Genomic DNA, 24,632 nt, shown 5'->3' with positions numbered 1-24,632 from the left:
CTTGGTCTGATTTCACATCTCATAAAGGAAAGAAAATGAGAGGGACACAAGCCTGAGCCTTGGTGAGCGCTATACTTCCTTCACCTTGGCTATAGGTGTTGATGTCATCCCCTCTAGTCCTCCTCACCCCACGCCCATTTTCAGGCTATCTCCTTTTGGGAAAGAACCCACAGGAAATGGGGTGACACCAGAACAGCAACCATCAGCGTTAGGCCTCCCGGATTAAGGAATGCCCTGCTGTGGGAATATATAACCCTGTGCACTGGGGAGTTTTCACTTACTTGCAGCTTGAGTTTGTCTGTCATTGGTAAGCGCCATGGGGAGAGCATGTCGCAGGAAGGTGGAGAGAGTGACCTCCAGGGAGGAGTATCTAGGGAAGATGGTGGTGTTTTGATCTTGGAATGAACTTCAAAAGGGCCTTCAGGTTGAATTTGTGGAGACAGTCATGGGAAAGAGGGCCGAGCAAGGACAATAGCCAGGAAAAGGGTGGTGGAAGTCCTTGGGGCAGGAGGGCTCCCCATCGTAGAGGAAGAGTAACCAGCTGCTCCCAAGGGCCATCTTGGCCTGCGTGTTTTGATCCAGGAAGCCAAGCTGCTACACACCCAGGCTAGAGGTGGTGACAAGATCTCTGGTACCTCCTCCTTCTGAATATAATGGTCCGCTTTGCCTGTGCAATCTCGTTAACGTATACTATCCCACTGAATCCATAGTTTTAAAATTTGGGGGTAAATAAAGTTTTGTGCATGATTCCTGTTCTATTGGTGGGGAAACTGAGGCTGAGAAAAATCGAAGGGAGGTGCTCCGGACCACCCAGGCCCTGGGAGCTGTCCCTGAGTTCTCTCACTGGTCGGGTTAACTCGGCAAACCTTTTTGAAGCCCCTCCAGGACCCGGGACGCCGCTGGGGCCTCCACCGGTCTGCAGGCGCGCGCCGTGCTCGCCCTGAAGCTTGTCGGGGTCGCCATGGCGCAAGAGAATGCGGCCTTCTCGCCAGGGCCTGAGGAGCCTCCCCGCCGCCGCGGCCGCCAGCGCTACGTGGAGAAGGACGGCAGATGCAACGTGCAGCAGGGCAACGTGCGCGAGACGTACCGCTACCTGACCGACCTGTTCACCACACTCGTGGACCTGCAGTGGCGCCTCAGCCTGCTCTTCTTCGTGCTCGCCTACGCACTCACCTGGCTCTTCTTCGGCGCCATCTGGTGGTTGATCGCCTACGGCCGTGGCGACCTGGAGCACCTGGAGGACACCGCGTGGACGCCTTGCGTGAACAACCTCAACGGTTTCGTGGCAGCCTTCCTCTTCTCCATTGAGACGGAGACCACCATCGGCTATGGGCACCGCGTCATCACCGACCAGTGCCCCGAGGGCATCGTGCTCCTGCTGCTGCAGGCCATCCTAGGCTCCATGGTGAACGCCTTCATGGTGGGCTGCATGTTTGTCAAGATCTCGCAGCCCAACAAGCGTGCCGCCACGCTCGTCTTCTCCTCGCACGCCGTGGTGTCCTTGCGCGACGGGCGCCTGTGCCTCATGTTCCGCGTGGGTGACCTGCGCTCCTCGCATATTGTCGAGGCCTCCATCCGTGCTAAGCTCATCCGCTCGCGCCAGACCCTGGAGGGCGAGTTTATCCCGCTGCACCAGACCGACCTCAGCGTGGGCTTCGACACGGGTGACGACCGTCTCTTCCTCGTCTCACCACTGGTCATCAGCCACGAAATTGATGCCGCCAGTCCCTTCTGGGAAGCATCACGCCGCGCCCTGGAACGGGACGACTTCGAGATCGTGGTCATCCTCGAGGGCATGGTGGAAGCCACGGGTGCGGGCAGGCCCCAGGAATGGAGGGAGTGGAGTTCCCGGGGTGAAAAAAGCAAGGGCAAGAAGAGGAGCCAGGAGGGTACAGGAGGGTGGAGGCAGAGACTGGTGGAGCTTGGGAGACTGACATCAGGGAATCTGGGGGCCAGGCAGAAGTATGAACCACCCAACTTCAGAGGCCAGAAGAAGCTTGGAGAAGTTCTTCTAGACTGAGAGGGTGTGTCATTTGGACTAGGACAGTAATAGCTTGCTCAGTGTGGTGCAAACCGCTTGGTACCTCTGGGTTCATTTAATTTTACCCTGAACCCTCTGTAGGTAACTTCTAACTATTGTACTCATTTGTCAGAGACTTGGCTTCAACGGAGAGCCTCAGTGAAGTCTCTGCTGTCATCGGCCAGTAGGTAGCAAGTGGTATCGGGATTGGACAAAGGGCTTCAGCGTCTGGTGGTCCATAGAGGCAATGAAACACCTAGGGTCACGGTGTTTCTTGATGAGAGAGGTGTAGGTCCCTGGGATTTCATGGTGAAAGTTAGCCATGGTTTGAGTTACTCCTAGGAGAGGACCTCAAGGAGCAGTTGATTCCTAGCCCCTTTTCTGCCTCAGTTATCCTGTCCATCAGACTTTTCGCTTCAACTGACAAGGGACATAATGATACCGTGACTTTTAGCTCCTTCCCCTAAGGGAAACCCCTGTGATGTCTGTACCTCTACCTCAGACTGCACAGTGAAGGGTTTAGAAGGGGGTAAGAAAAGGCCAATGTAGGAACCTTCCTTCAAACTCTAGATCTAGAGGTTGGGTAAGAAAAACTCAGGTGGACAGCCGAAGGCCCACCAGGGGGCACTGCAGTTCCGGCCAAGGTGTCAGGGTCTGAGCGGCTGCTGTTCACTGTGCCAGCTGGTGCCTTCACACCCCTGCCCTGGTCTTTTCAAGCTGATCACTGCCGCATCCCCACCACCCCCACTCCCCCTCCACGTTCCCATTCCTCCTTCACTCGCTCTGGGCTCTCCCTGGCTCTTCCCTCTGCAGACCCCACTCACACAACCTTTATCTCTCCAGCTGTTGCACCTTTCTTTGCCAGTAGCTCAGGCAAGATTCTTCTCTCAGAGAGGTCCCCCCAGCCCATTCCCCTCTGCCTGTCAGCTCCCTCTCTTTTCTCCTCTATCCCTTGTTCCTCTTTTCCCCAGCTCTCCCTGGATTCTTCCAATTCCAGTCTTCAACAAAGAATACCACTGTCCCAGGACATCTGGTTAACTAGGGACCACTGTTCTACAGCCCCATCCCATTTGTCCCCAGGTAGCTACCATTTGTGCAGTGACCCCAGGGTAGGCGGATGGCCTGGCTTGAGAGTGCAATGCCCAACAGGGTGGACAGGACATAGGCCTGGAGAACGAGGGAGGACGGGGTGCCTGATTTTTCTGAAGAGAAAGCTGGAAAGGATGGTAATATTTTGGGATTCAGAATGCTTTTGAAAAGCAAGAATAATGAGCCAAAACCCAACAAGATGACATTTTAAAAGGAATAAATATAAAATTCTACATTTAGGCTTTTAAAAAAAATCTCTTATGTAAGCACAGCATGGAAGAGCTTTGGTGAAAAAAAGAACTGAAGGTTTTCAGTTGGCCATGGGCTTGATGTCGTAGCAAGTGATGCAGCTTCCAGAAGCATTTATGTAATGTAATCACGGGCCTATTTGTTAAAGCACCCTGACCAGAAGCAAGACACGGTGAGATGGTGAGCCCCCTCTCTGATGGCTGGATCAGGCCACTGTAGGGAGAATTTACCATACTCAAAGGGGTACCTAAGGGTTTGCAATCAGGAAAGTAAAATTTGTGGAAGTCAGGTCAGTTGAGGAACAAGCAAAGAAGCCCAGTCATAGAGGGGAAGCCTCAGGCAACCTGAGACTGATGTTTTCTGACACCCAAAGGGGTGTCCAGTGGAAAGGTTTTGTTTGGTTTGTTTTTGCAGAACCTGGGATTGAACTCAGACTCTTGCGCTTGCCAGGGAAGCACTTATTCTACTGAGCCATCTCCCCGGCCCCTCAAGTGGAAAGGGAAGGGCAAAAGGGAAAATCTCAGGACCTTACTCAGCTTGTATAAAAAAGAATGACCCATCTATTAAAGCCATCACACAAAGTACGTTCTTCATGAGGTGCTAAGTTCTCAGTCATCCCAGGAGGTACCCAAATACAAGCTAGATGCCCACCATCAGGAATGCTCCCACGGGGAGCCCTCTGTGGGATGGGAAATTAGCTTAGATGACCCTCAAGTTTCAGTTTCAAGGTTAAGCTTTTCTGGTTGGCATTGGCAAAGGAGAGGAGAACATGGGCTGGCAAGAGGAGAAGAGGTGAGGGGACTGGGCAAGAATAGACAGAAGCAGGCTGGACCAAAGGGGGTCCTTGGGGAGAGGTCAAGAGAAGGGTGCTGTGGGCAGGGTTTGGGGATGACAGGCAGGAGAAGCATGCCTGGAGCTGGGACCCCACTGACCTGTGCCCCCTGCCCCCAGGGATGACGTGCCAAGCTCGGAGCTCCTATCTGGTGGATGAGGTGCTATGGGGTCACCGCTTTACATCAGTGCTGACCCTGGAGGATGGCTTCTACGAGGTGGACTATGCCAGCTTCCACGAGACCTTTGAGGTGCCCACACCCTCGTGCAGTGCCCGAGAACTGGCAGAGGCTGCAGCTCGCCTTGACGCCCATCTCTACTGGTCCATCCCGAGCCGGCTGGATGAAAAGGTGGAGGAGGAGGGAGCTGGGGAGGGCGCAGGTGGGGAAGCTGGGGATGACAAGGAGCAGAATGGTTGCCTGCCTCCCCCAGAGAATGAGTCCAAGGTGTGACCAGTTTTCTTCAGACCCCTGTGGCAGACAGGGGGCCAGACACAGGTACATGGGGAGCTGGATACTGAAGGTGAAAGCGGAGGAAGCAGGCAAGGTCCCAGGGAATGGAGTGGCCTCTTGAGATTCCTGAGTCGAGGATCCCGTAGGAAAGGAGGGACCCCAGTTTGAGAAGAATGGAGGGTATGGAAGAGTGATCATACTTGTCTGTGTTTGACCTTCACATCTGTTCATGGGTGGACAGTCAGAAGGATGAACTTGTGGGGGCTGGACGGGAAGGAGGTGGCTGATGGGCAGGCAAATGGGCTGCAGATACCTGAAGCACACTTTTGTGCAGATTCTAGAAAGGTGGGTTCCATTTTCCTCCAAGCAGATGCAGCCCCAGGCCAGATGCATGGGCCTGGGGGACAGTCCCCATCCACCTCCTCAGCCAGCCTCCTGTGTGTGGCCCACCTAACTGGACACAGTGGCCCAAGCTGAACCAGAAAAGACTGGGTGGAGGTGGGCACAGATGAGGAAGGTGTCCTCCCAACCCCAACCCTCCCATGGTGAAAGGGTTGTAAGGAAGCCTGGAAAAGTGTCAGTGACCTTAATCCCTGGGGGCACAGGGCTACAGGGAGCAGAAGCAGACTTAGCGCTAGGGCCCTGGAGCAAAGGGGCGGCTATTTTGTGGAGTGAGATCTTGCTGGTAACACTGCTGAAGCAGGAGGGGAGAGGTTCTGAAGTAGAAGAGCCAGGGACAAGATCGAAAAAGTGGGCTCATGGGGGCAGATGGGAAACCCCTGGGAAAGCAGTACATCCTTGGGGCACAGTGGGGAGGATCATTCAGGTCACTGCTGGGACATTGAGGAAAGTGGACCTTCACCAGCCCAGGTTCCTAGTGCTGGGACCCAGAGCACATGGGAAGAACAGGAATAGACCTGTGGCAGTTGGACAAGGTCCAGTTCACACTGAGAACCCATGTAGTTTCTTGGAGCAGGGGATGGGAGTGTTTTGGTAATCAGAAAGGCAGAGGTTGAGTAAAGCAGAGGAAATGATGAAAGCCTGCAGTTGTAAAACTGCTGTGTACGAAATCACCTGGAGAGCATGTTAAAACACAGATCACTGGGCCCCGCTCCCAGGGTTCTGACTCAATAGGTCAGGTGGAAACCAGAAATTGGCACGTCTAATGAGTTCCTAAGTCGTGCTGACGCTACTAGACTAGGGACCACTGCAAGGAGGCATGTAAGCTGAGGACCTCAGGGGTCAGAGAAATCTGAAGCGCAGAGCACTGTGTGGGAAAGCAGACCTGAGCACGGGCTGAAGAGCTGAACTAAAGCTGAAGCGGGAGTGACTACGAGAGAAGAGCAGAGTCCAGACTGCAGGTGTCCGTGGCCTGCTGTCTGCGCCACTGAGACAGAGATGTCTAGAGACACGGTCATCCCAGGAGGGCAGAGAAGGGGCAATGGGTCGGCTGGGAGGACCTGAGGGGCCTCCTGGGGACGTGCAGCCTAGGTGAGCAAATCCTCTGATGGCCCAGCCAGGACTTTGGTCCCTCCAGCCCTAGAAGTCCCCATTCCTGTCCTTGCTCAAGAGACTGAGCTGCCCGGGGTGAAGTAGGCACCGAGGTCTATCTACTGTTCCAGGCTGAGAGGTGGGGATCCTACGGGACATCATGTGTTTCCTAGAAGAAATGAGGTCATCCCTTCCCTTAAGTCCAGACATGGATGGATGTCTTTCTTCGTCAGGTCCTGGAGTTACCTGGGTCAGTCAGTCACAGCCAGGGTCCTCAAATGCCAGCACTGGCTGCTCCCTCAAGCACAGATGTGGGGTGGGACACAGGGAATGATCCAGAGTTAATTCAGTGAAACAGAGGCGTCTGGATGCGAGGGGGTAGCTGCTCCGTTCCCACGCTCATTCATTAGCACTGAAGCCACTGCAACTAAACAGACGGAGAAACTGAGGCGTTCGCAGGTCCCTCCTGACCAGAAGTCACTGAGATGATGTCACACCTGTCCTCGCCACCATCACCACTCAGGACACCACTGTACAGTACAGAGGCAGGAGACCCCGGCTCTAATGCCAACCCTGACTGTCCCAGCTGTACAACTAAGTTGTGTAGGTCTCTGGGCCTCAGTTTCCACATCTGTAAAAATGACTTAGCAAACTAGTAAAACTCAATAAATGCTATATAACTGAACTGAAGGAGACAGATTGGATGCCTCTTAAGGTGCAGAACAACGAAGAATTTCAGGAGCAGAGAATCCATAGAGGTAAAAGTGAAGCTGCTTGGGGGTGGGGGATGGCAATGTGCGCAGGTACATCTCCTCTGTAAGTGCTGTGGACACAGGCCCCTGGCTGCTACTGTCCCTGCCATCCAGAAGGCTGAGTTCTGGGGCTCCTATTCTGCTGCTGTCAGACAGAATAATTAAGGTCAGAAGGAACAAGACTGAGGCCCCAGGGCCTGATGGGAGGAGTCAGCCTCGAAAAGAAGACCCAACCAGCCTGAGACAGCCAAAGGGGTGTGGTCGTGCCTGGGAGCTCCATAGGACATGGGGTGGGAGCCATGTAACCAGGGAAAGGCTCAGGCTCAGCTGCAGTTCACTCTCCGTTCCCACACGCCCCTCCCTGAATAGGAGCCCCATTAGGAGTTGCCTCAGCAGTGACAACTCTGGTGGCAGATGGGACCCAGGCACCCCCTCCTGGGGTGGGTGGCAAGGCTCACAAAGGCCAGATGGTGTTTATGATGGGAAGGGGCCTGAGTTGTTCAGAATAGGTTGTCCACGCCCAATAACCTACCTACCACACACTCCAGCCTTTTACAGCCTTGTGGCGGGGGAAGACAGCCAGACCTGGGTTTTATAAAACAAGTTTATTCACATTTTAGAAAACTAGTTCAAGGATGGGGAATGGCCTTCCCATAGGATGGATGTGAGACCAAGAACAGAAGGCCAGAGAGGAGTGTGGGAGGGAAGGTATGGGGAGTGGGGTTGCTCTCCCACCCTGGGTAGGTGCAGGTCAAATAAATTAAAGGAAGGGTGGACAGAGAGAGAGGACATACAGGCAACCAGAGGAGGGCAGGGAGCTGGCTGGAAGGCAGTCGGCACCTGCAAGAACCAAGAGAGCAGAGTAGAGTAAGGATGGAGCCCAGGGCAAGCAGGTTCCTGCAGAGCCGAGCCACTGTTCCTCCTCTGAGAGAGCCCCCGGAAGGGAGCAGCTCACGACAGTGAAGGGAAACCTGGGGGAGAAGAAGCTGGGCAGGGCCTTTTCCTCACCTGCGGAGTGATCACCGTTTCCTTAGCCTCTTCATGAAGCAGCAGGTGATAGTGGCAAGGACGACAGCCCCTGTGACTAGGGCCACTCCCGTACCCACCAACATGGGCACAAATAGGGTATCAAGAGCTAGGTGGAAGAAGGAATACCATCATCCCCACCCACAGTCACACTCAGCCCGGGCCCCAGCCCCATGCTGTACCTCCCTTGGACCCCCTCAGAATTCCTGGACCCACCATCCATGCACAGCCAGCCCAGCCCAGAAGCTGCCTTTCCTGGGCCCTAGGTCACACCCCTGGGCAGATGGCACTAAGGGGCTCTTCCCATTAATAGATGTGAGGAGAAGGATGGGAAGCTGGAAGGACGGGGCAGGGGCCACGGGGTAGAATGTGGGTGTTACTCACCATGCGTGTAGGGGTAGACTGTGACAGGCCCCGAGCGGGCGCTGCCTGCCTGGTACCAGCTGTAATCTGCATGCTGCACCCAGGCGCTGGGGGCGCAGTGGTACACGCCTTCGTCCTCGGGCCCCAAGCTATGCAGTCTCAGCCGGTGGATTCGAGGCCCCACCAGCTCCACACTGATCGGGGCTCCTCCCGGCCGGACCCCCAGCTCTGCCACACCTTCCTGGTTCATGCCGCCCACCAGCTGGGCAGGGACAGAGCTCTGCTCCCCGTCCTCCTGTCGCTCTACCCACCAGCTGGCAGCCAGCCGGAGCCCAGGGGGGCCACCGCGCACCGAGATGTTACACAAGAGTGACGCGGTCTCTCCTCGGTACACAGTGCCCCCTGTTAGCTGCGCCACAGCCTCCAGCACCACACCTGCAGAAAGAAGGGCAAGGGTCAGAGGGTAAAGGGTAGAGGCCATGTGGTTAGAGCTGCTGTCCAAATAACCCCCAGGAAGCTCAGGGTAGTCCCCACCCCTGATGGAGGCAGCTTAGGGGGAGGGAGAAGGGGGCCCAGGCACAGAAGGTTCTGCATGCCCAGAACCCCACCAGAGGCTGGCCCCTCTCACCTTCCTCCCGCACGTGCACAGGGAGCGGACGAGAGCGGGCGCTGGCTGCTTCACGAAGCCGGGTCCCAGAGCCTCGAACGTAGGCCTTGGCCAGACAGCGGTAGGTGCCCGCATCAGCAGGCCTGGCAGCCTCCAGCCGTAGACGGTATGTTCTAGATGCCACCTTCTCCATGGCAATGTGCCGGCCCTCATAGCCAGGGCCCAGGCTACCCACCCCTTCTGTGTCCAACTGGGCTACCAGGTGGCCAGGCCCAGGGGCCCCTGCAGGTGCCATCTCCCAACCCACAGAGTATGCAGCGTGGCGGCCCTGTGGGGGCAGTGCCCCAGACACATTGCACAGCAGTTCCAAGGGTTCCCCTGGGCCGATCCGGCGCTCACCAGGGCCCACCGTCACTGCCAGCTGGCTGGCTGAAACACAGGAGGGGAAGGGGACAATGGCACAAAGGCGCAGAGGCACCTGGTTCCTCACCAGCAACTCCCTCATGCTGGCTGTGGTTCAGACTCCTGCGGCCCCTGTGTACATGACCCTCTCCCTAACTCGGCCCTGAATCACACCCTGCAGCCGCGGCTTTCCTCTCTCCGCTCCCAGTTTCTAGGTCAGGAAAACTGGTCATGGGGGCAGGTAGAGAGGGAAGTGGTCCCCTGGGGCCGCTCACTCTATGGAAATGGAGTCCCTGGAGCCTACCTAGGGCCCCTGGTGGGTGGCCACGGGCCCACTGAGACACCCGCTACCAGTTCCCCAGCAGGATGAGTGGCACTCACACAGCATCTGCACATCCACTTGGGCCAGGACAGCTCTTTTCTCTGCAATCTGGGCCCAGCTGCCGTCAGGATCCTGAATCCACTCCGCAGCAGTACAGTGGTAGGTGCCTGCATCTCCTGCCTGGGTGCCTCCTACCACCATGCGGTAGCGATCGGCTCCTCCCTTGCTCAGATACAGCTCCCCAGCAGTCAGTCGCTCAGCATAGGGAACCCCGGCCTCCACAGCCAGGTCAGACCGCAGCCCCACCACTTCCTGTAGAGTTGCTCGGCCCACTGGCGCTTCAGGCACAGCTCGCCCAAAGGACACAGCCAGGTGTGTGTGCTCCTGTGTGCTTGTCCGTGCCAGGCAGCCCAGGGCCAGCTCCTGCCCCTCATACACTGCCAGGCGTGGGGGCGAGGTTGGGGCCTGGCGGCCTCGGGGCCCTGGGGGGGCAGGTGACACCTGCAGTGTATCTGGAAGAACTGGAGAGGGCAGCAGAAATGAGGGAGCGCTGGGAGCTGGCGGCCTGCTACTGCTACTGTTTCCCAAGACAGACTGAGCTTCTCGAGGGCAAAGGCTGCAGTTGTGCCATTTCTTCTGGAAGCCAGCAGTGCTAGCAGGCTCGGCACAGCCAGGTGCTCAATACATACTTGTTGAATTGCAAAAACCAGCCCATCACCCTTCACTCTTTTTTTGACACTGGTTCTTAACTGACACTCAGAAAAGCAGCTGTCTTCCTTCTCAGAAGAATCTAACTTCTACCCTCCCTCTACTCTCCCCACCCTACTGCCATGTCCTGTCCTCCCAGAATAGTCTGTTCAAACCACCAGCCTTCCCCATCCTCTGGGGAATGGGGGGGGGGGCGCTGACCAGCCTGGGGACACTTCCCCTTCTCCCAGGAGATAGCCCAATAGCCAAGCAACAGTGACTGCAAGGAAGACAACTAGATTTGGTCTCCCACCAGCCACTGATTCATCAGGGGACTTTGGAGCAAGACTGGAGACCTAAACTTCCCCAAATGCAAAACCTAACAGTAGTCAGACCACTGTCTACCCTGATTTTTCTGCCCTGACAGCAGCAGTGGCCCAGCCCAGCCCAGGGTCCCGTACCTCTCAGCTCCACTTTGCCGCTATAGCTGCCGAAGTAGCGGGTATCAGTGGAGGGAGTGTAACACTCATAAACACCTGCATCCTGGGCTTGCAGGTGGGCAATCCTAAGCAGCACAGCATCGCCCTGGAGACGCTGCACCTGTACCTCACCAGCCGCCACGCGGGGTGCAAACATGGCATAGGAGAACTGGGGATCTCTTGTGCTGATTATGCTCAGTGCGACCTCTGGGGCCTCAGACCGGTATAGGAACCACTCAAAGTCTTGCTGGGCAGGGCCCTCGTAGCCGCTGACGTTGCAGGGGATGAAGATAGTGGTGCCAGCCACACGGTACAGAGGCCCCTTAGGGACCAGCACCTCCCGGGCACAGCACCCGATTCCTGTGGGGAAAAGGAGTTGGTGGTGCCTGAGTCCCTGACTGTGCCCAGCTCCACCAGCACCAATCTTGACCCCTGCTGGTGAACAGAAAAGCAACCTAGGGAAGGCTGGCACACAGCTGGCCCTGTTCTGAGAACAGGGAAGGGATGCAGGGATGAGATGGATCTGGGGCTCAAAAAGTGATATAGGCCCAGCTTTGTTTCAAAACCCAGGAACATCCCATTTCTAGCCGGCCAGACAGCACCCCAACAGAACTGTAGGTCTCTGCTTCCTGGCTCCAGCCTGACCTTATCTCCTTGACATCCTTCCCACTCTGAGGGACCTGTTGGCTCAGCTGTGTCACCTGGGCCAGACAATGGAGCCAGGGGCCTGCGCCTCCGGACAGGGCACAGGCCCATTAGTTCTCACCACACACTGCCCTCCCCCTCCAGCTGTGCTATGAGCTCACTGCTTCTCAGTCCCACAGGGCTGCCAAGGCAGCTGGCCTTCTGGGGCAAGACCCAGGCTCTGCCCAGGCCTGGGGCAGAAGATCCCCTCCCCCCACTGCCGACAACCTTCTGGCCAGCCCAGCTGATACACGCAGCTCCCCTCCCAAACAAAGCCTTCATTTGCATATGATCTGCACATTTACATACTGCCCTCCCTTTCTCTGGGGTAGCAATGAGGCTCCAACTGCCCCTGTGCCATCTCAGTCTCCTCTTCAGCTCCCCTCACTCCACCCCAGCCTAGTCCTGGCAGTCTTAGGGCACTCAGCTTCTTCCTTCCCTCCTCCATCTTTCCATGGCTCCCACTAGAAGAATCACAGAACCCCAGAATATAAGGGGTTGTCAGTCTCCTCCTCCCATCCTACAGATGGCAAAAGTAATACCAGTGAACTATAATGTCTGGGCCAAGATCCTGTGTCCCTGTGAGGCCTCCACCATCCTGCAGGTAGGAAGAGGGAGAGACTCCACGATGAGCTCTCAGGGGTGGACCTCACCAACCAGCATCACCCACAAGCTCCCAGGGAAATATCCAAGGCCCTTCCACAGAGCCAGAGGAAAGCACCTAGGAGTCTGCGCCCCTGACCCCCAGCTCTCAGCTCCTCTCTTCCTCCAGCTGTCTCCACGTGAACTCTTGGTTGGTGGGTTGGGGCACAGGTGGGAAGTCAGGCCGTTGGGTTGAGCCCCAGTGCAGGAAGGGGCATGTGACTCAGGAGGGCCTTGCCCCAGGCACATTTGTTTCATAACTGGGGTGAAGACAGGCAGTCAAGATGACATCTTCCTGGCTGCCTGGGGGCAGACTCTGCAAGGAAACCTCCCTCCTACCCTCCTGGCTCTGCCACTGCTGATGGTTGGAGATCCCCATGGGAAAGTCACCCCCACAGCCTTAGGAGATCAGCTGCCTCTCAGCTCTTCCTCCCAGCCAGGAGCACCAAGTCATGGGAGCAAAGAGGCCGGCTCTGGGTCAGGTCTGGGATCAAATCCCAGCCCCAACACTCACTCAGATGTGCTCTCTCCGGTGGGGGACACCATTTGCCCCTTCTGAAAGAAATGTCTGGGCTGCAGATAGAAGAGGCATAGACAGAGGCAGCCTCTTCCTCTCTCTCTCTCTCTCTCTCTCTCTCTCTCTCTCTCTCTCTCTCTCTGTACTCCAACCTTCTCTTTCCCCTGGGCTCCTCTCCACTCCACAAAGCCCACTGGGGAAAAGCAGCAAGTACTAAGCAACCAGGCCCCACAGCTCTTCCCTCCACATTCAACCATCTGCTTCCCAACCAGGGCCCCAAGGATTCACTGTGGCCACCAGGGCCCAGGGACCTGTGGAAGAGAAGAGTCGACTTGGGCCCACTATGGAGCTCTGGTCTAGACACCGAAGGCAGTATCTCTGTGCCACACTTCCCCAAACCACTTCCTAGGGGAAGCCCTCCCGTTTAAGCCCAAACCAATTCTCACGTCACCACCCTCCCCCACCCACGCAAAGCTGGCCAGAAGACTCCACCATAAACATCCACCAGGGCAGGCACCAGGTGCTTGGAGATCTCGGTCTGGGTCTTTAGAGCCTGGCTTCTCTTAAAGCAAGAAGGCTGCAACTAACGGGCTGTGACAACCCACCAAGTGCCTTCTGGGAGGGGGCAAAAGGGCAAACCGGAGCTTGGCCCGGGCTGGAGCTGCGGTGGAAGGAGGGAGTCTCAGATGAAGTGTGTGGGGTGCAATTAGGAAGACTTACTTCAAAGATCGTGGGCAGAACCAGTCCCTGGGCCTGCAGCCAACTCTGGGGCACTTACGAGGACCCGCGGGCACTGCCCACGCAGGACAGACACCCAAGACCAGGCCTGGAGTATCAGGGTGCGACCCGGGTCGGCCTGCTGAGAAGCGGGGCCTGGCGGGCTTGAGGCGCACTGGGGGAGGGGATTTCCCCCACCGCCCCATTGCCCAGCATTGAGCTGGGGAGCCCCCACTCTCCCAGAGACTGGCTCTGCGGGTGCCACAGAGGGAAACAGGCGCGAAGCCCGTCAGACGGAAGACACACCTGCGGGCGGCGGCGGGGGCGCCCTGGAGGACCGCCGGCACCTGCCCACGGGTGGACTCGGAGACTGGGCGGGACCCGGCTTACCCAGCATTAGCAGCAGCGACAGCGGCGCGGGGCCGGAGGCGCCCATCCTGCGTGGTGGGCTCTGGGGAGGCTTCCAGCGGTGGCGCGGGCTCTAGGGGGCCCAGGGCGGGGGGGGCGCATCCCCGGGTGGGGGCAGGAAGCGGAGCGGCGAGGCGTGGGTGCGCGAAGCCGAGGGGAGCCGATAAAGAGAGGCCAGGTCCCCTCCTCCTCTTCTCCTCCCGCCCCTCTCCCTCCCGCCCTCCGCGGCTCGAGGGACCATTCCCGCCGCGCCCCGACTCCGGGCCCCGCCCAAGCCGCGGCCAGACTCCGGCGCGCCGGCCTCCAGCCAACCCAGGCTCCGCCCCGAGTCCCCGCCGGGGCCGGACGGACCCCGCGAGCTCCGCCTCCGCCGCTGGCTGAGAAAGCGGCGGGGCCTCTGCTCCCAGATCCCGCCCGCCTCGGGCGCAGCGTACTGGGACCCGCACGTGCCGCGGGAGAGGTGGGTGCGGGCGCCCGGGGCGGTCAGGAGACAGCCACGCACTGGGAACCCAGGCAGGATCGAAACCCTAAGGATATTGTTCTACTGGAAACCCTAAGGTATAATAAGAAGGGGACCCAGGAGTTCCCAAAGCTGGGTAGTTAGGGGCTAGGCCCTTCCCAGCCCCGGCCCTTGGGGTCACGGGAGACGTTTGCACCCTGCTCCCAGGTCAAACCCAAAGGAAAAAGGGCGAGGACTCACTTCCTGGTTGGAGGATCCGGGCTCCTATCCTAACCTTCCTCCTCCATAGATTCCCTGAGCTTGTTGCCGGTTACCCAAAGGGATTTGCGAAAATTGATATTATGTACATAAATGTTTGACACAGGGCAGCAGACACGACAAAGGAGATGAGGTTTGTTTGGATTATTTTTAACTGCTTCGTAGGAAGTTTGGTTTTAGTTTAGACCTGTGGGTTAGGGGAAGGAATCTCGTGGCCATAGGACTGTGTTGGGAAAGCTGGGCTTGCCCTATTTCTCTTAACTTTGAAGGCAGAGATTGGGATGGACAGAGGGAAGACAGGCCAGGATGGGGTAAAGGGACAGCCGGTCTTTCCCAGTGCCTTTGGTGGGAGGCCAGTGCAGGACTTAGCCAGCACCCTTCACCTGCGGGCGCTTCCCACTCCCACCTGCCTTGTACAGAGGAGGAAGCTGAGGCCAAGATAGGGGAATAGGCACAGTTCAAAGCCCCCAACCTTCTCTTGCTGTCCCCAGATCTGGCGCTGTGTCTCCCTCAGAGGTGTCACCATGGAGTCACCAGGGACGCTACAGCCAGCCACCCTAGAGAAGCCAGAGAGACTGATAGGATTGTGTGGGGCCTTGAGGGAATCAGAGTTTTCGACCCTGGCCTCCAGGACGGGGAAGAGCAGTTGCTGTTTCTCCCCACTTGGACCTATCCACAGCCTGATTTCTCCAGATCCATGTCTCTCTCCAAACTTTTCAGGCCTTGCAGAGCTATGTGAAAAACGGAAGCTACAGGGAGGCTTCCAAGGAAAACCACTTTCCCTTTAGATGCTTGGATTTAACACCTTCCCCATCCTTAAGATTTAAGAGGTGTTAGAGTCATAATTGCAATGGATGCCATTTATGGAATGCTCACACAAGAAGGTCCTCTTGGGTATTGTTTCCAGTCTTCACTACCTATTTTACAAGATGATGTCATTCGACAGCAGACAAATCTGAGGTTCAGAAGGGTTAAGTATCTTGCCCAAGGCCACACAGCTTTTCATTGGCTGAGGTGTCTCCAGATCTGCCTACACACCACCAGCTCTCCTTCCAAGCCTCCCTACCCTGTAAGCTCATTCAGTAACAAATACTGGCTGACCCAGGCTTTGGGTACTGGCCGTGTCCTGGTAAACAAGGCGGCCATGTCCCTTCCCTCTGGGAATATCATCACTGTGCTTGGTAAATGTGCCACATGACCAGTCCGAGGCACCAGCATTAGGAAAGAGTTTTTCTGGGGGTTAAGGTACCACCCCTACCCTGTGTCTTGGGGCTGGGAAGGAACTGGGGGCAGATAGGGATGGAGGGCCCGTGTTGAGGTAGAAGGAGAGCGGAAGACCAAGCTTCTTTACAGAGCCCCTCCCGAAACTGGTTTACGAAGGTGGCCAGCAGAGGGCGCCCGTGGTCCAAGATCGACTCAGCCCTGTGCCACTTATGTAACCACGGAGGCTGGGGGAGGAGAGCAGATGCCAGGCACGAGGTGCGTCACATTCACAGCCGCATGTACCCACTGTCACCGAGAGGAGCTCAGCGCAGAAGGGCGTCACGCGCACACGCAGCAGGGTAGTGGGCACTCATGCTGCACGGGGTGGAGGGGACATGGTGTGTTCACCGAAGGACACTCTTGTGTCTACTCACACCACCCATGAGAAAACGCAGGCTCCCCAGCACCTAGGCTGGTGCCCTGCGACCACCGAGCAGAGAAAGGAGGAAGAGAGCCTTTCATCAGCCTCAGACCAGATCTCGGGGACAAGGTGGAAAACTGAGGCCCAGAGAGGGACAGGTGCAACAGTGCCCTTGAGGAGCCGGGCGCCGCGCTGGGCTGTGTTGTCACAACCGCCCCACCAGCCTCCACCCACACCATGTACTACCAGGTGTGGGCATGCGTCAGACACCAGACTCGTTTCACATGCTTATTTAATTCATTTCACCTCCGGTGACATCTGTACCAAGCTCTGAGGTGTCCTGCGCATTGTTAGAGACAATCAAGACCCACACACTGCCCCCAGGCAGTCTATAATCTGCCTGAGATGGCACCCACCGCAGTCAGCGTGGAGGAGACGGCCCTCATTCACAGACAGGACCGTTACAGTGTTCCGACCTGTGCCAGGTGCGTAAGGTGATCTCATTGAATCCTCACCGGAACCTGGTGAGTTGTGTGCTGTTATTATCCCCGTGAGAAAACGGGAGGCACAAAGAAGCTGAGGCACTTGTCCAGGGTTTATGAATTAGTGTCAACACCCTTGCATAGGATTGGCTCACCTGTTACATGACTTTTAAAAGGCAGACCACTAGAGCCAAAGGCGAATATGACCCCGACACACAAGTACACACCACCAAGCTGTGGGAAGATACTGCTATGGAGACCAAGTGACCGCTACTCCAGTCACTAAGATGGAGTGACACAGACCCACAAGCAGTGCTCAGTCCTCCCCTCAAAGGTGTACAGACCCAGCCTCGTGGTGAGCTAAGGATCACACACAAGAGCACTCTGTCTGTGGCACTCACAGAGCCTTGACCCCACAACACTGATCAACTTTTCACACCCTCCCAAAGAGAAAATTTTCTGGTGTTTTGCTAAAAGACTCGAGTGAAGGATGGGATTTTTAAAAAAAGATAAAAACCTCCCGCTCACCTGGACATCAGCCCATGCAGAGCCCTACGGAATCAAAGGTGTGTGGAGAAGATAAACAGGCAGACATCACGCACCCCTAAGCACATTCACAGAGCCACAAAGCCATCACACACACACACACACACACACACACACACACACACACACACACAGAGACACCACCTTCTTCCTTTCCTCCCGAGGGCCAGATGCCTGCACATGTGGGTCCACTTGCATGCGCATGTGTACATGTGTTCTCTGACCCCACCCCCTTGTCCTGGCTGGGCCCACACTCCTCCCCAAGTTCTTAAGTGACCCCCCCAAGCCAAGGGAGGGTGGCACAATGCACTGGAACCTCAGTGTGACCCAGCCCTGACCTCCATGGGGCCCCGCCATGTCCGTACCCAGGATTGGTGCCAGCTGCTACCCACTCTGTAATGCCATGCTGGGATTCCTCTGAGCTGGAATCCCCTCAGCCCTCCAGTCCCAGGGGGCGGGTAGGTGGGCCCAGCCCAGATGCTCCCTATGGTTGGTCTCCATCCCAGCTGCCAGAGAGATCTGCAGGAGCCCACACAGGTCTGAAGGGAAGCCAGGGACTGTGGGATGTTGCTGCTCCCTCCCACCCCAGCACCCCAGCAGTGGGACCTGAACCTTCGGAGGCAGGAGATGACAGCAGTCTGCCTAGCCAAGGTTTTCTGGCTGAGAGCTGGAGATTGGGGTGGGGAGTAGGTGGTTAGCACCAGGTGGCTGCCTCTGCGTCACTGAGGTTGAGCAAGAGACAGAGGTGGAGAATGGGTCATTTACAGGCGCTCTTAGCAAGGTATGCGGAAGTAGTAACTGCTGACAGGACTTCTCAAAGGCCTGCTTTGTGCCAGCTTCTATCTTACACACCCTGCACACGCTCACTCCTTTCACAACAGCCCTTGGGTTAAAAAGTGTGAGTGTCACAGCCGGATGTGTGTGTGGTGGTGCTCACCTATGATCTCAGCATTCGGGAGGCTGAGGAAGGAGGCTCACCATGAGTTCCAGGCCAATCAAGCCTACATAGTGTGTTAAAGGCCAGCCTGACATGTGATTTAAGACCCTGTTTCAAAAAATAACAAACCAACTTTGTGATCATCTCTGTTTCAGAGCTAAGAGACAAAGGCACAGAGAAGTTACGCAGTTCAGTCACGATCACACAGCTGGTAAATGGCAGCACTGGGTGCGAACTATCTGACAGCCCAGTTCAAGTGTTCTAAACATTCTTCTTCCTGCTTCCTTAGCCTGCGGCTTACGCTCACATTGCCTCTGTAAGCTTTGGAGATGGGTATCTTTTTCCATTCATGTCGCTCCAGGTTCTGAGACACAGTGAGTATTCCATAAACTTTTGTTGAACAAACGAACATAGTTCCAGAACAAGGGTGGGGGTGGGGGTGGGGGCCACAGGAGTTGTGTGCGTGGGCCTGAAGAAGCGAGAGGGACCCGGGGCATTTCATGTGCACTCCCTGAGCCTTGTGCCCTGGATGACGTAGAGGCTGGCTTCTAAGAGCAGGGTTCTGGGACCCTTCAAGGCTCCCCAAGAGTAGAAAGAACAAGGAAACCTGGCCTTCCAGGTTCTCTGAGGTAGAGGGGGTTCTGGATTCTCCCCTCCCTTCAGAGCAGAGGCAGGGGACAGGAGAAGAGCCAGAACCACCCCCCAGCACAGCCCCACTCACCCCCCACCCCCACTCCCATGTTTTCTCCTCTCCTTCCCTAGGGCTGCAAATTCTTCCTTGGCCTCCTCTGCTTCCCCACCTGAACGCTGTAGGAACCCAGCACCCCTTGGCTATTCTGGCTGAAGAGTGGACAATTCCCTTTTTCCTTAGTCCAACTGAAACAAGGATGGAATTTTTCCAAAAGGCTGCTATTAGGAAAGTAAAGGGAAAACAAAGCCAGAAATAAAGATTACGAAAACAAAGCAACAGATGGAACAGCGGGGGTGAGCAAGCCTGGCCCTGAGAGTGAGTGTGAGCCCGGAGCCTGTCGCTGCCTTGCCAGCGCTGTCCTGCCACCGGGTGGCATTTCCCACTCCGTACTGTAATGGCAGGGCTCGGCTCTATCTGCCTCTGCCTGGGCTGGGAGCTCCTCAGGGGTGCCGTGTACTGTGGTGCTCAGCCCCAGGCCTACCTCAGCTGCCTGATGAGGAGACTCCACAGACTTTTGCAGAGTGACTGAGCAGGGATCTGGGAACACGAGGAGGTGGCTCTGTCCTGAATAGGACATGGCTCTCGGGTGTCTCATATTTCCCGAGTCTATCTTGCAAGGTGTGATCAAAATGTATGGTGAATATTTAACTTGTTCAATTGTTTTAAAATTTATTTATTTATTTATTTGGCACAGAGTCTTTTTTTTTTTTCCAAAGTTTTATTGATAAACAGATAGCAGTGAGACAGTTTCAAATCAAATCTGGCACAGAGTCTTGTTACGCAGCTGGGACTCATAGTGATCCTCCCATCTCAGCTGCCCCAGTGTTGGGATTACAGGCCTGTGCCACCACACTCGGTTGCGGTGGCTGGCTCAGCATGCAGTACCGAGGATCGGACCTGGGTCCTTGCGCTTGCCAGGCAGGCACGTAGACCACTGAGCTACCTCCCCAGCTCTTGTGGTAAGACCCATTGCTGCTAAGCCTCCCTCACAGCTCTGCCTTGCTCTGAACACATCTATCCATCATTCTTGCCACTTCCTGAAGCAGTTCTGGAAGCCCTGTCTTGCATCTTTAGCTGAACTGCTGTGGCTGCCTTGATGACCCAAATGTACTGAATCTATTCAAAACATTTGGCTTTTGTGGTCACTTTGACATCAGAGAAGAGGCAGAAGTTGCGCAGGGCTGGGTTCAGTGAATGAGGTGGAAGAAGATGCACCAGAAGGATTTTATGAGCCTGACTATTGGTTGGACCCCGCTGGGCAGCAGCTTTCTCTGCACTTTTAGTTACTCCTCAGAAAGACGCAAAAGAAGGCTTCCCAAGCTGCTTCAGAGTGGCACCATAAGTGTGTTGGTGGCAAGGGGGAGGGTTCCGGGGGGAGCTAATGGTGATATATCTTGCTCTGTAATAGTTTTTAAGAATGTAAACATTAACTGTATCCACAGCTGAAAGCTTCTCCCCTTTACAGAACACAAGCTTCTATCCCTCAAAAAACAACCCAGGCTGGCTTCTTGGGCAGCCCAGGAAGGGCTGGGCTCTGTCCTCTGGGGAGGGAAGGTGCTGGAGATCGGATCCAGCTGAAAAGGAAATCATAGTCCACAGGCCAGGACACGGGGAAGCAGGGCCAGAAGGTAATAGCTAACATCCCCTGAATATACTAATTCTGAATAAAACCCTATGCATTCAAGCTATGACGGAAATGGAAGTTCAGGGAAGCTAAAACATTCTGGCCAACAACTCAAACATTCTTGAGTTGTTGACCTGGGATTTCTTTTCTGGGCACCCTGATTCCACAGCACAAGCTCTTGGCTGCATTATTGGGCTGCATCTGTATAGTTGAAATCAGTAAGTGGGGAAGGATCTGGTGTCTAGGGAGGACAAGGGCATGGAGGTCAAGTGAGATGATGGGGCATCCAGGCAAGCAGGCCTGACCCCCAGGTTGAGGCCTGAGGCACCAACATCGAATGTCGATATGGAGGATCTAGGCTCCCATGCTAGCTCTCCCAGGGAAGGGTACTGGCCCGAACAAACCTAAATATTAAAGAATGGGGCAGGATGCCAATCTGAAGCCCATGGACAGAAAATAAAGTTTATTTGTCATCAACAATGTAAAACAAAAAATCTGCGGGTCTGGGATTTCAGGACCAGACAGCAAAGCTGTGGGCAAACTCAGACATTCCAGCTGCCCAGCCTAGACCCCATTACTGACTTTTCCTACCTTTAGCTCCATCAACTCAGAATTGGTGAAGTGTTGACCTCATTGTTTCCTGAGGATTGCTGTGAAGATAAATCATGATCAAAGCTAGGGCACACGACAGAGTGGGACCTGCAGCCAGGAAAGAGAACTGTCTGAAGGGGTCCCACCCATCCCCTGATGCCCACCCCTCTGCTCACTCACCACCTTCTTTCTCTTTCCATTTGCTGCAATCCTTTTTTTTGGTTCCTCGAATGCCTTCAGGGCACTTTTGGCCAGCGGGAGAGGTGTGAGGTTCGAACTCCAGCAACCTGAGGCTGACAGCTTTGTGGAAGCAGCCACTTAAAGGCCTGAGCTAGGGCCAGGCCCCCTTCTGCTGCAATCCTTTTGCAAGAGCATACCCTCAGCTTCTTCCACTCTTCACATTGCTGTGGCCAAACTTGCTTGACCCACCATGGAAGTGGTTTGCTCGCTGGGGTAGCTTCTGGCTTTAACCAATTACATTTCCCCTTGGCATCTGAAATATGGACTTGTTAGTAGTGGCTTGGGTCATGGTTTTGGTTTTTTTGGGTTTTGCACCCCTAAAATGTTTCCTCTCTCGGAGGCCAGATGCCTTGGCCTGGCCAAGTTCTCCTGTCTCTCTGATTCATTGCCTTCTATCCTCTGGTCCTATCTTCTCTGCCAAAGGCTGTCCAAGGTTCTCTGATGACTCTCAGGCCCTTTTTTCCTGTCCTCTCACGGCTCAGCCTTGGCAGCCTGATTTGGTGCCACACTTACCTCTGTGCAGGTGGCTTCCTGAGCCCATGCCCTCTCCCCAGCCCCTGACCCTACTTCGTCCCCTGTAGCGCCTCCATCTGAGCACTGGGACTTAACGTGCCCCTGCTGAACAGCCTTTCTTCCCCTGCCTTGTGTCAGTTATCTTTGTACCAGCATCTTCCCATCTCCAACTCTTTCCCCGTTTCTCCTGACACCCAGTCAGTTACCAGATCTGAAACCCTGCCTCCACCAGAGGTCTCTCTTGCCAGCCCCTCCCCCTTCTGTCCTTGCTCTGTCTTGTTCCAGACTCTCACAGCTGCAGCCCTTCCCTGTCTCATCCCTCCCAGTCTCCACAAGCATGGACACAGCGACACAGCCTGCAGTCCAGTGCGCCTTCCCAGGGCACATGGGACTGACTGTTTCCCTGCTCAGAAACTTTAAATGGCTTCGTATTGTTTATAGCAGCATTTCTCAAACTTGTTTGGTAAAACTGCAGACTCCCACTCCCCACCCCCGCCCTCGTGAATCAGAGTCTCTAAGAGACAAGCCTGCTGCTCTGTATTTTTAACAAGCATCCAGGTGACTTACCACCAGCATCTTGTAGAAAACACTAGCAGTTAAAGTGACACCCAGTCTGACACTCAAGGGCCTGTGACATGACTCCAACCTCCTCCTCCAGTCTTGCCTCTGGGTTTCCCCTTGTGCTCTGAGTGCTGCAGCCCTCCCGAGCCACTGCTCCCACTCTTTGCTCACCCTTGTCTCTCTAGGCCACCCCCTACCTGTCTCTTGAGGCCCCACTAGAACACCACATCCTCCACGGAGACCTTCTCAATTCTTCTACCATGTCCCCCACTGTTCTGAAAGCTCAACGCTGAACAAACAGCAGGCACCCCTGGTGGTTCACAGGTGCCTGGAGTCGTTGGCTCTCTTCTTCCCCCTTCCCTGCTGGTGGACTCCTCCCTATTGCCCCTGCAGCTAGAGGTCCTTGGAGACAGGACTCTATGGATCCTTCTCTTCTCAGTATGAAATTAAATGTGCAGACTCTGAGACGGAATTGACTAGATGTGAATGACAGCTCCCATGCTTAGCTACTTAGGATGAGATGCCTGGCTTAATGTCCCCATCTATGAAATAAAGTTGTTGTAAGGACTAAGTTCAGGAACATTTGCTGTCTTCCTCAGTTCTGGAGCATGGGGAGTCATGGACCAAGGTGCCAGTGGGTGACCTATCCTTTTCCTGTCTGCAGCTGGCCACCTTCTTGCTGTACCCTCACTTGCTGGAGAACAGAAAGAAGAAGCAAGCTTTCCTTAGTCTTTAAAGGGCAATAATCCCATCATGTGGCCCCGATCCATCACCTAATTGCCTCCCCAAACCCCCCACATCCTGGTATTCTGACCAATGTAAGTGTTTTACACAGTTTGTTTGCCTGAGTGTGAACCTGCACATTTGTGAGGGACACAAGCATGCTGTGCTCCCCAAGTGCTCACTAACCATTAACTGCAATAAGCTAGGGACCTTGGGGACAATCTGGCTCAATGGCTCCCAGCCCTCCCTGCCCATTGATTCATCTGGGAAGCTTTAGAAGCATACTGAGGGCTGGTCTCTTCCTTAGAGCAATTAAAAATGCTCCTGGGGCTGACGTCCAGGGAAGACATGCAGCTAGTTATCACAGATAGCTAGGTTAGCCATTCCCTAGCTGGTCCAACACTTTTTGATGGGGGTAAAGGACTTAGTTAAGTGCGCATGGTAAGTTACTGTACAAGAAGTCCTGAGTCAACAGCTTCTTCCACCCCAGCGTGGCTTCCAGCATACCATGGCACACCCTTTGCTCCTGAATCAGCCAGGTGGAAGAGTTGAGCCCAGGGCCACCCAGTCTCACTCAGTAGGAATGGAGAAGAGGGAGGGAACTTGGAGGAACAAGGGGGTCCCAAAGGACTACAACATTGCCTTGAAATAACAGGCTCAAGGGTGGGGTGGAGGAGGGACTTGGTGACTAAGTGTGGGCTTCAGAGCAGAAGGACCATGCGGGTGGGAAACTGCTTTGCCTGAGTTGTGCTTGCCTGAGTCCCATTCTGGCACAAAATACGCTGTACTGTCAGTGTCCACAGTGCAGCTTGAATGTCGGGATCATGCGGAAACATCTGAAAGACCTTGCACTATGGATTAAGGGCAGTGGTAGAAATGCACAGACAGGAGACAAGGATAAAAGGATTCTGGGACTTCCGAGAAACTGAGGCACAGAAGAGGCCAAGCTCCCTGGAATTTCAAGGAGAGTCCATTAAGCAGGTGGGAGGTGGTGGCTCTGTGTGCCAGGGGTTTGCAGGGCATCCTGTCCTAGTTGGGCACCCAGAATGCCAAAAGGGACAGTCAGACAACGGAGCTGTATCCTGGGCCAAGTGGTAAGGTCCTGGTAGGGGAAGAAGGAGGTAAGGAGGAGGTGGCTGGGGGCCAAGCCAGGCTGCCTGTTGATAGGGGGAGCAGGGAGGCGGGGTGCTCCAGGCCAGTGGCCTGGTCAGATCTCCAGCCAAAGCAAACCTGCCTCAGGGGGCTGGGGGCCTGTTCCCTCCCTGCCCAGATGGAATCAAAGGCAAACAGGAACCCTGCAGGGCCCAGCTGTGACCCTTGACCTCATACTCAGCAAGGTCCATTAATCCTATCTTCTTCATACCCCCTAACATATTTTCCCAGCCCAAAGAATCTGGAAACAGAGTCACCTAGTACTTGCTCATTGAATACCAGTCAAGCTTCACCCCTGTCCTGCCCTTCTCTTCAGAGGAAACCCAAACCAGTCCTATCTGTCCTAGTAGCTGCTTCTTCTTCTTCTTCCTCTTCCTCCTCCTCCTCCTCCTCCTCCTCCTCCTCCTCCTCTTCTTCTTCTTCTTCTTCTTCTTCTTCTTCTTCTTCTTCTTCTTCTTCTTCTTCTTCTTCTTCTTCTTCTTCTTCTTCTCC

General features: G+C 55.3%; 2 protein-coding genes and 1 long non-coding RNA gene across 4 annotated transcripts; 2 read left to right on the top strand and 1 right to left on the bottom strand.

Moving 5' to 3' along the window:
• Positions 1-961: 961 nt before the first annotated feature.
• On the top strand, positions 962-4,641 carry Kcnj9 (potassium voltage-gated channel subfamily J member 9). Its single transcript, XM_004639940.1, has 2 exons — positions 962-1,811; positions 4,310-4,641. Exons 1-2 carry the CDS (start codon positions 962-964, stop codon positions 4,639-4,641), a joined length of 1,182 nt encoding a protein of 393 aa, XP_004639997.1.
• Positions 4,642-7,481: 2,840 nt separating this feature from the next.
• On the bottom strand, positions 7,482-13,946 carry Igsf8 (immunoglobulin superfamily member 8). Its single transcript, XM_004639990.3, has 7 exons — positions 13,721-13,946; positions 10,753-11,130; positions 9,664-10,125; positions 8,902-9,309; positions 8,295-8,708; positions 7,893-8,019; positions 7,482-7,724 (listed from the first exon to the last, which is right to left on the bottom strand). The coding sequence occupies exons 1-6, from the start codon at positions 13,764-13,766 to the stop codon at positions 7,904-7,906; spliced, it is 1,824 nt and encodes a 607-aa protein (XP_004640047.3). The 5' UTR covers positions 13,767-13,946; the 3' UTR covers positions 7,482-7,724; positions 7,893-7,903.
• Positions 13,947-14,079: 133 nt separating this feature from the next.
• LOC111812199 lies at positions 14,080-15,339 on the top strand. Of its 2 annotated transcripts, none has more exons than XR_002817770.1 (3): positions 14,080-14,296; positions 14,488-14,589; positions 14,948-15,339. It is a non-coding gene; the product is annotated as an uncharacterized LOC111812199 (long non-coding RNA). The 2 variants fall into 2 exon arrangements; XR_002817771.1 differs by having other exon boundaries at positions 14,081-14,198.
• Positions 15,340-24,632: the final 9,293 nt, after the last annotated feature.

Source organism: Octodon degus, unplaced genomic scaffold, assembly GCF_000260255.1.
Source record: "Octodon degus isolate 3935 unplaced genomic scaffold, OctDeg1.0 scaffold00116, whole genome shotgun sequence".
NCBI lineage: Eukaryota > Metazoa > Chordata > Mammalia > Rodentia > Octodontidae > Octodon > Octodon degus.
Note: the sequence above shows the minus strand (reverse complement) of the source record. Positions and strands in the feature narration are given on the sequence as shown.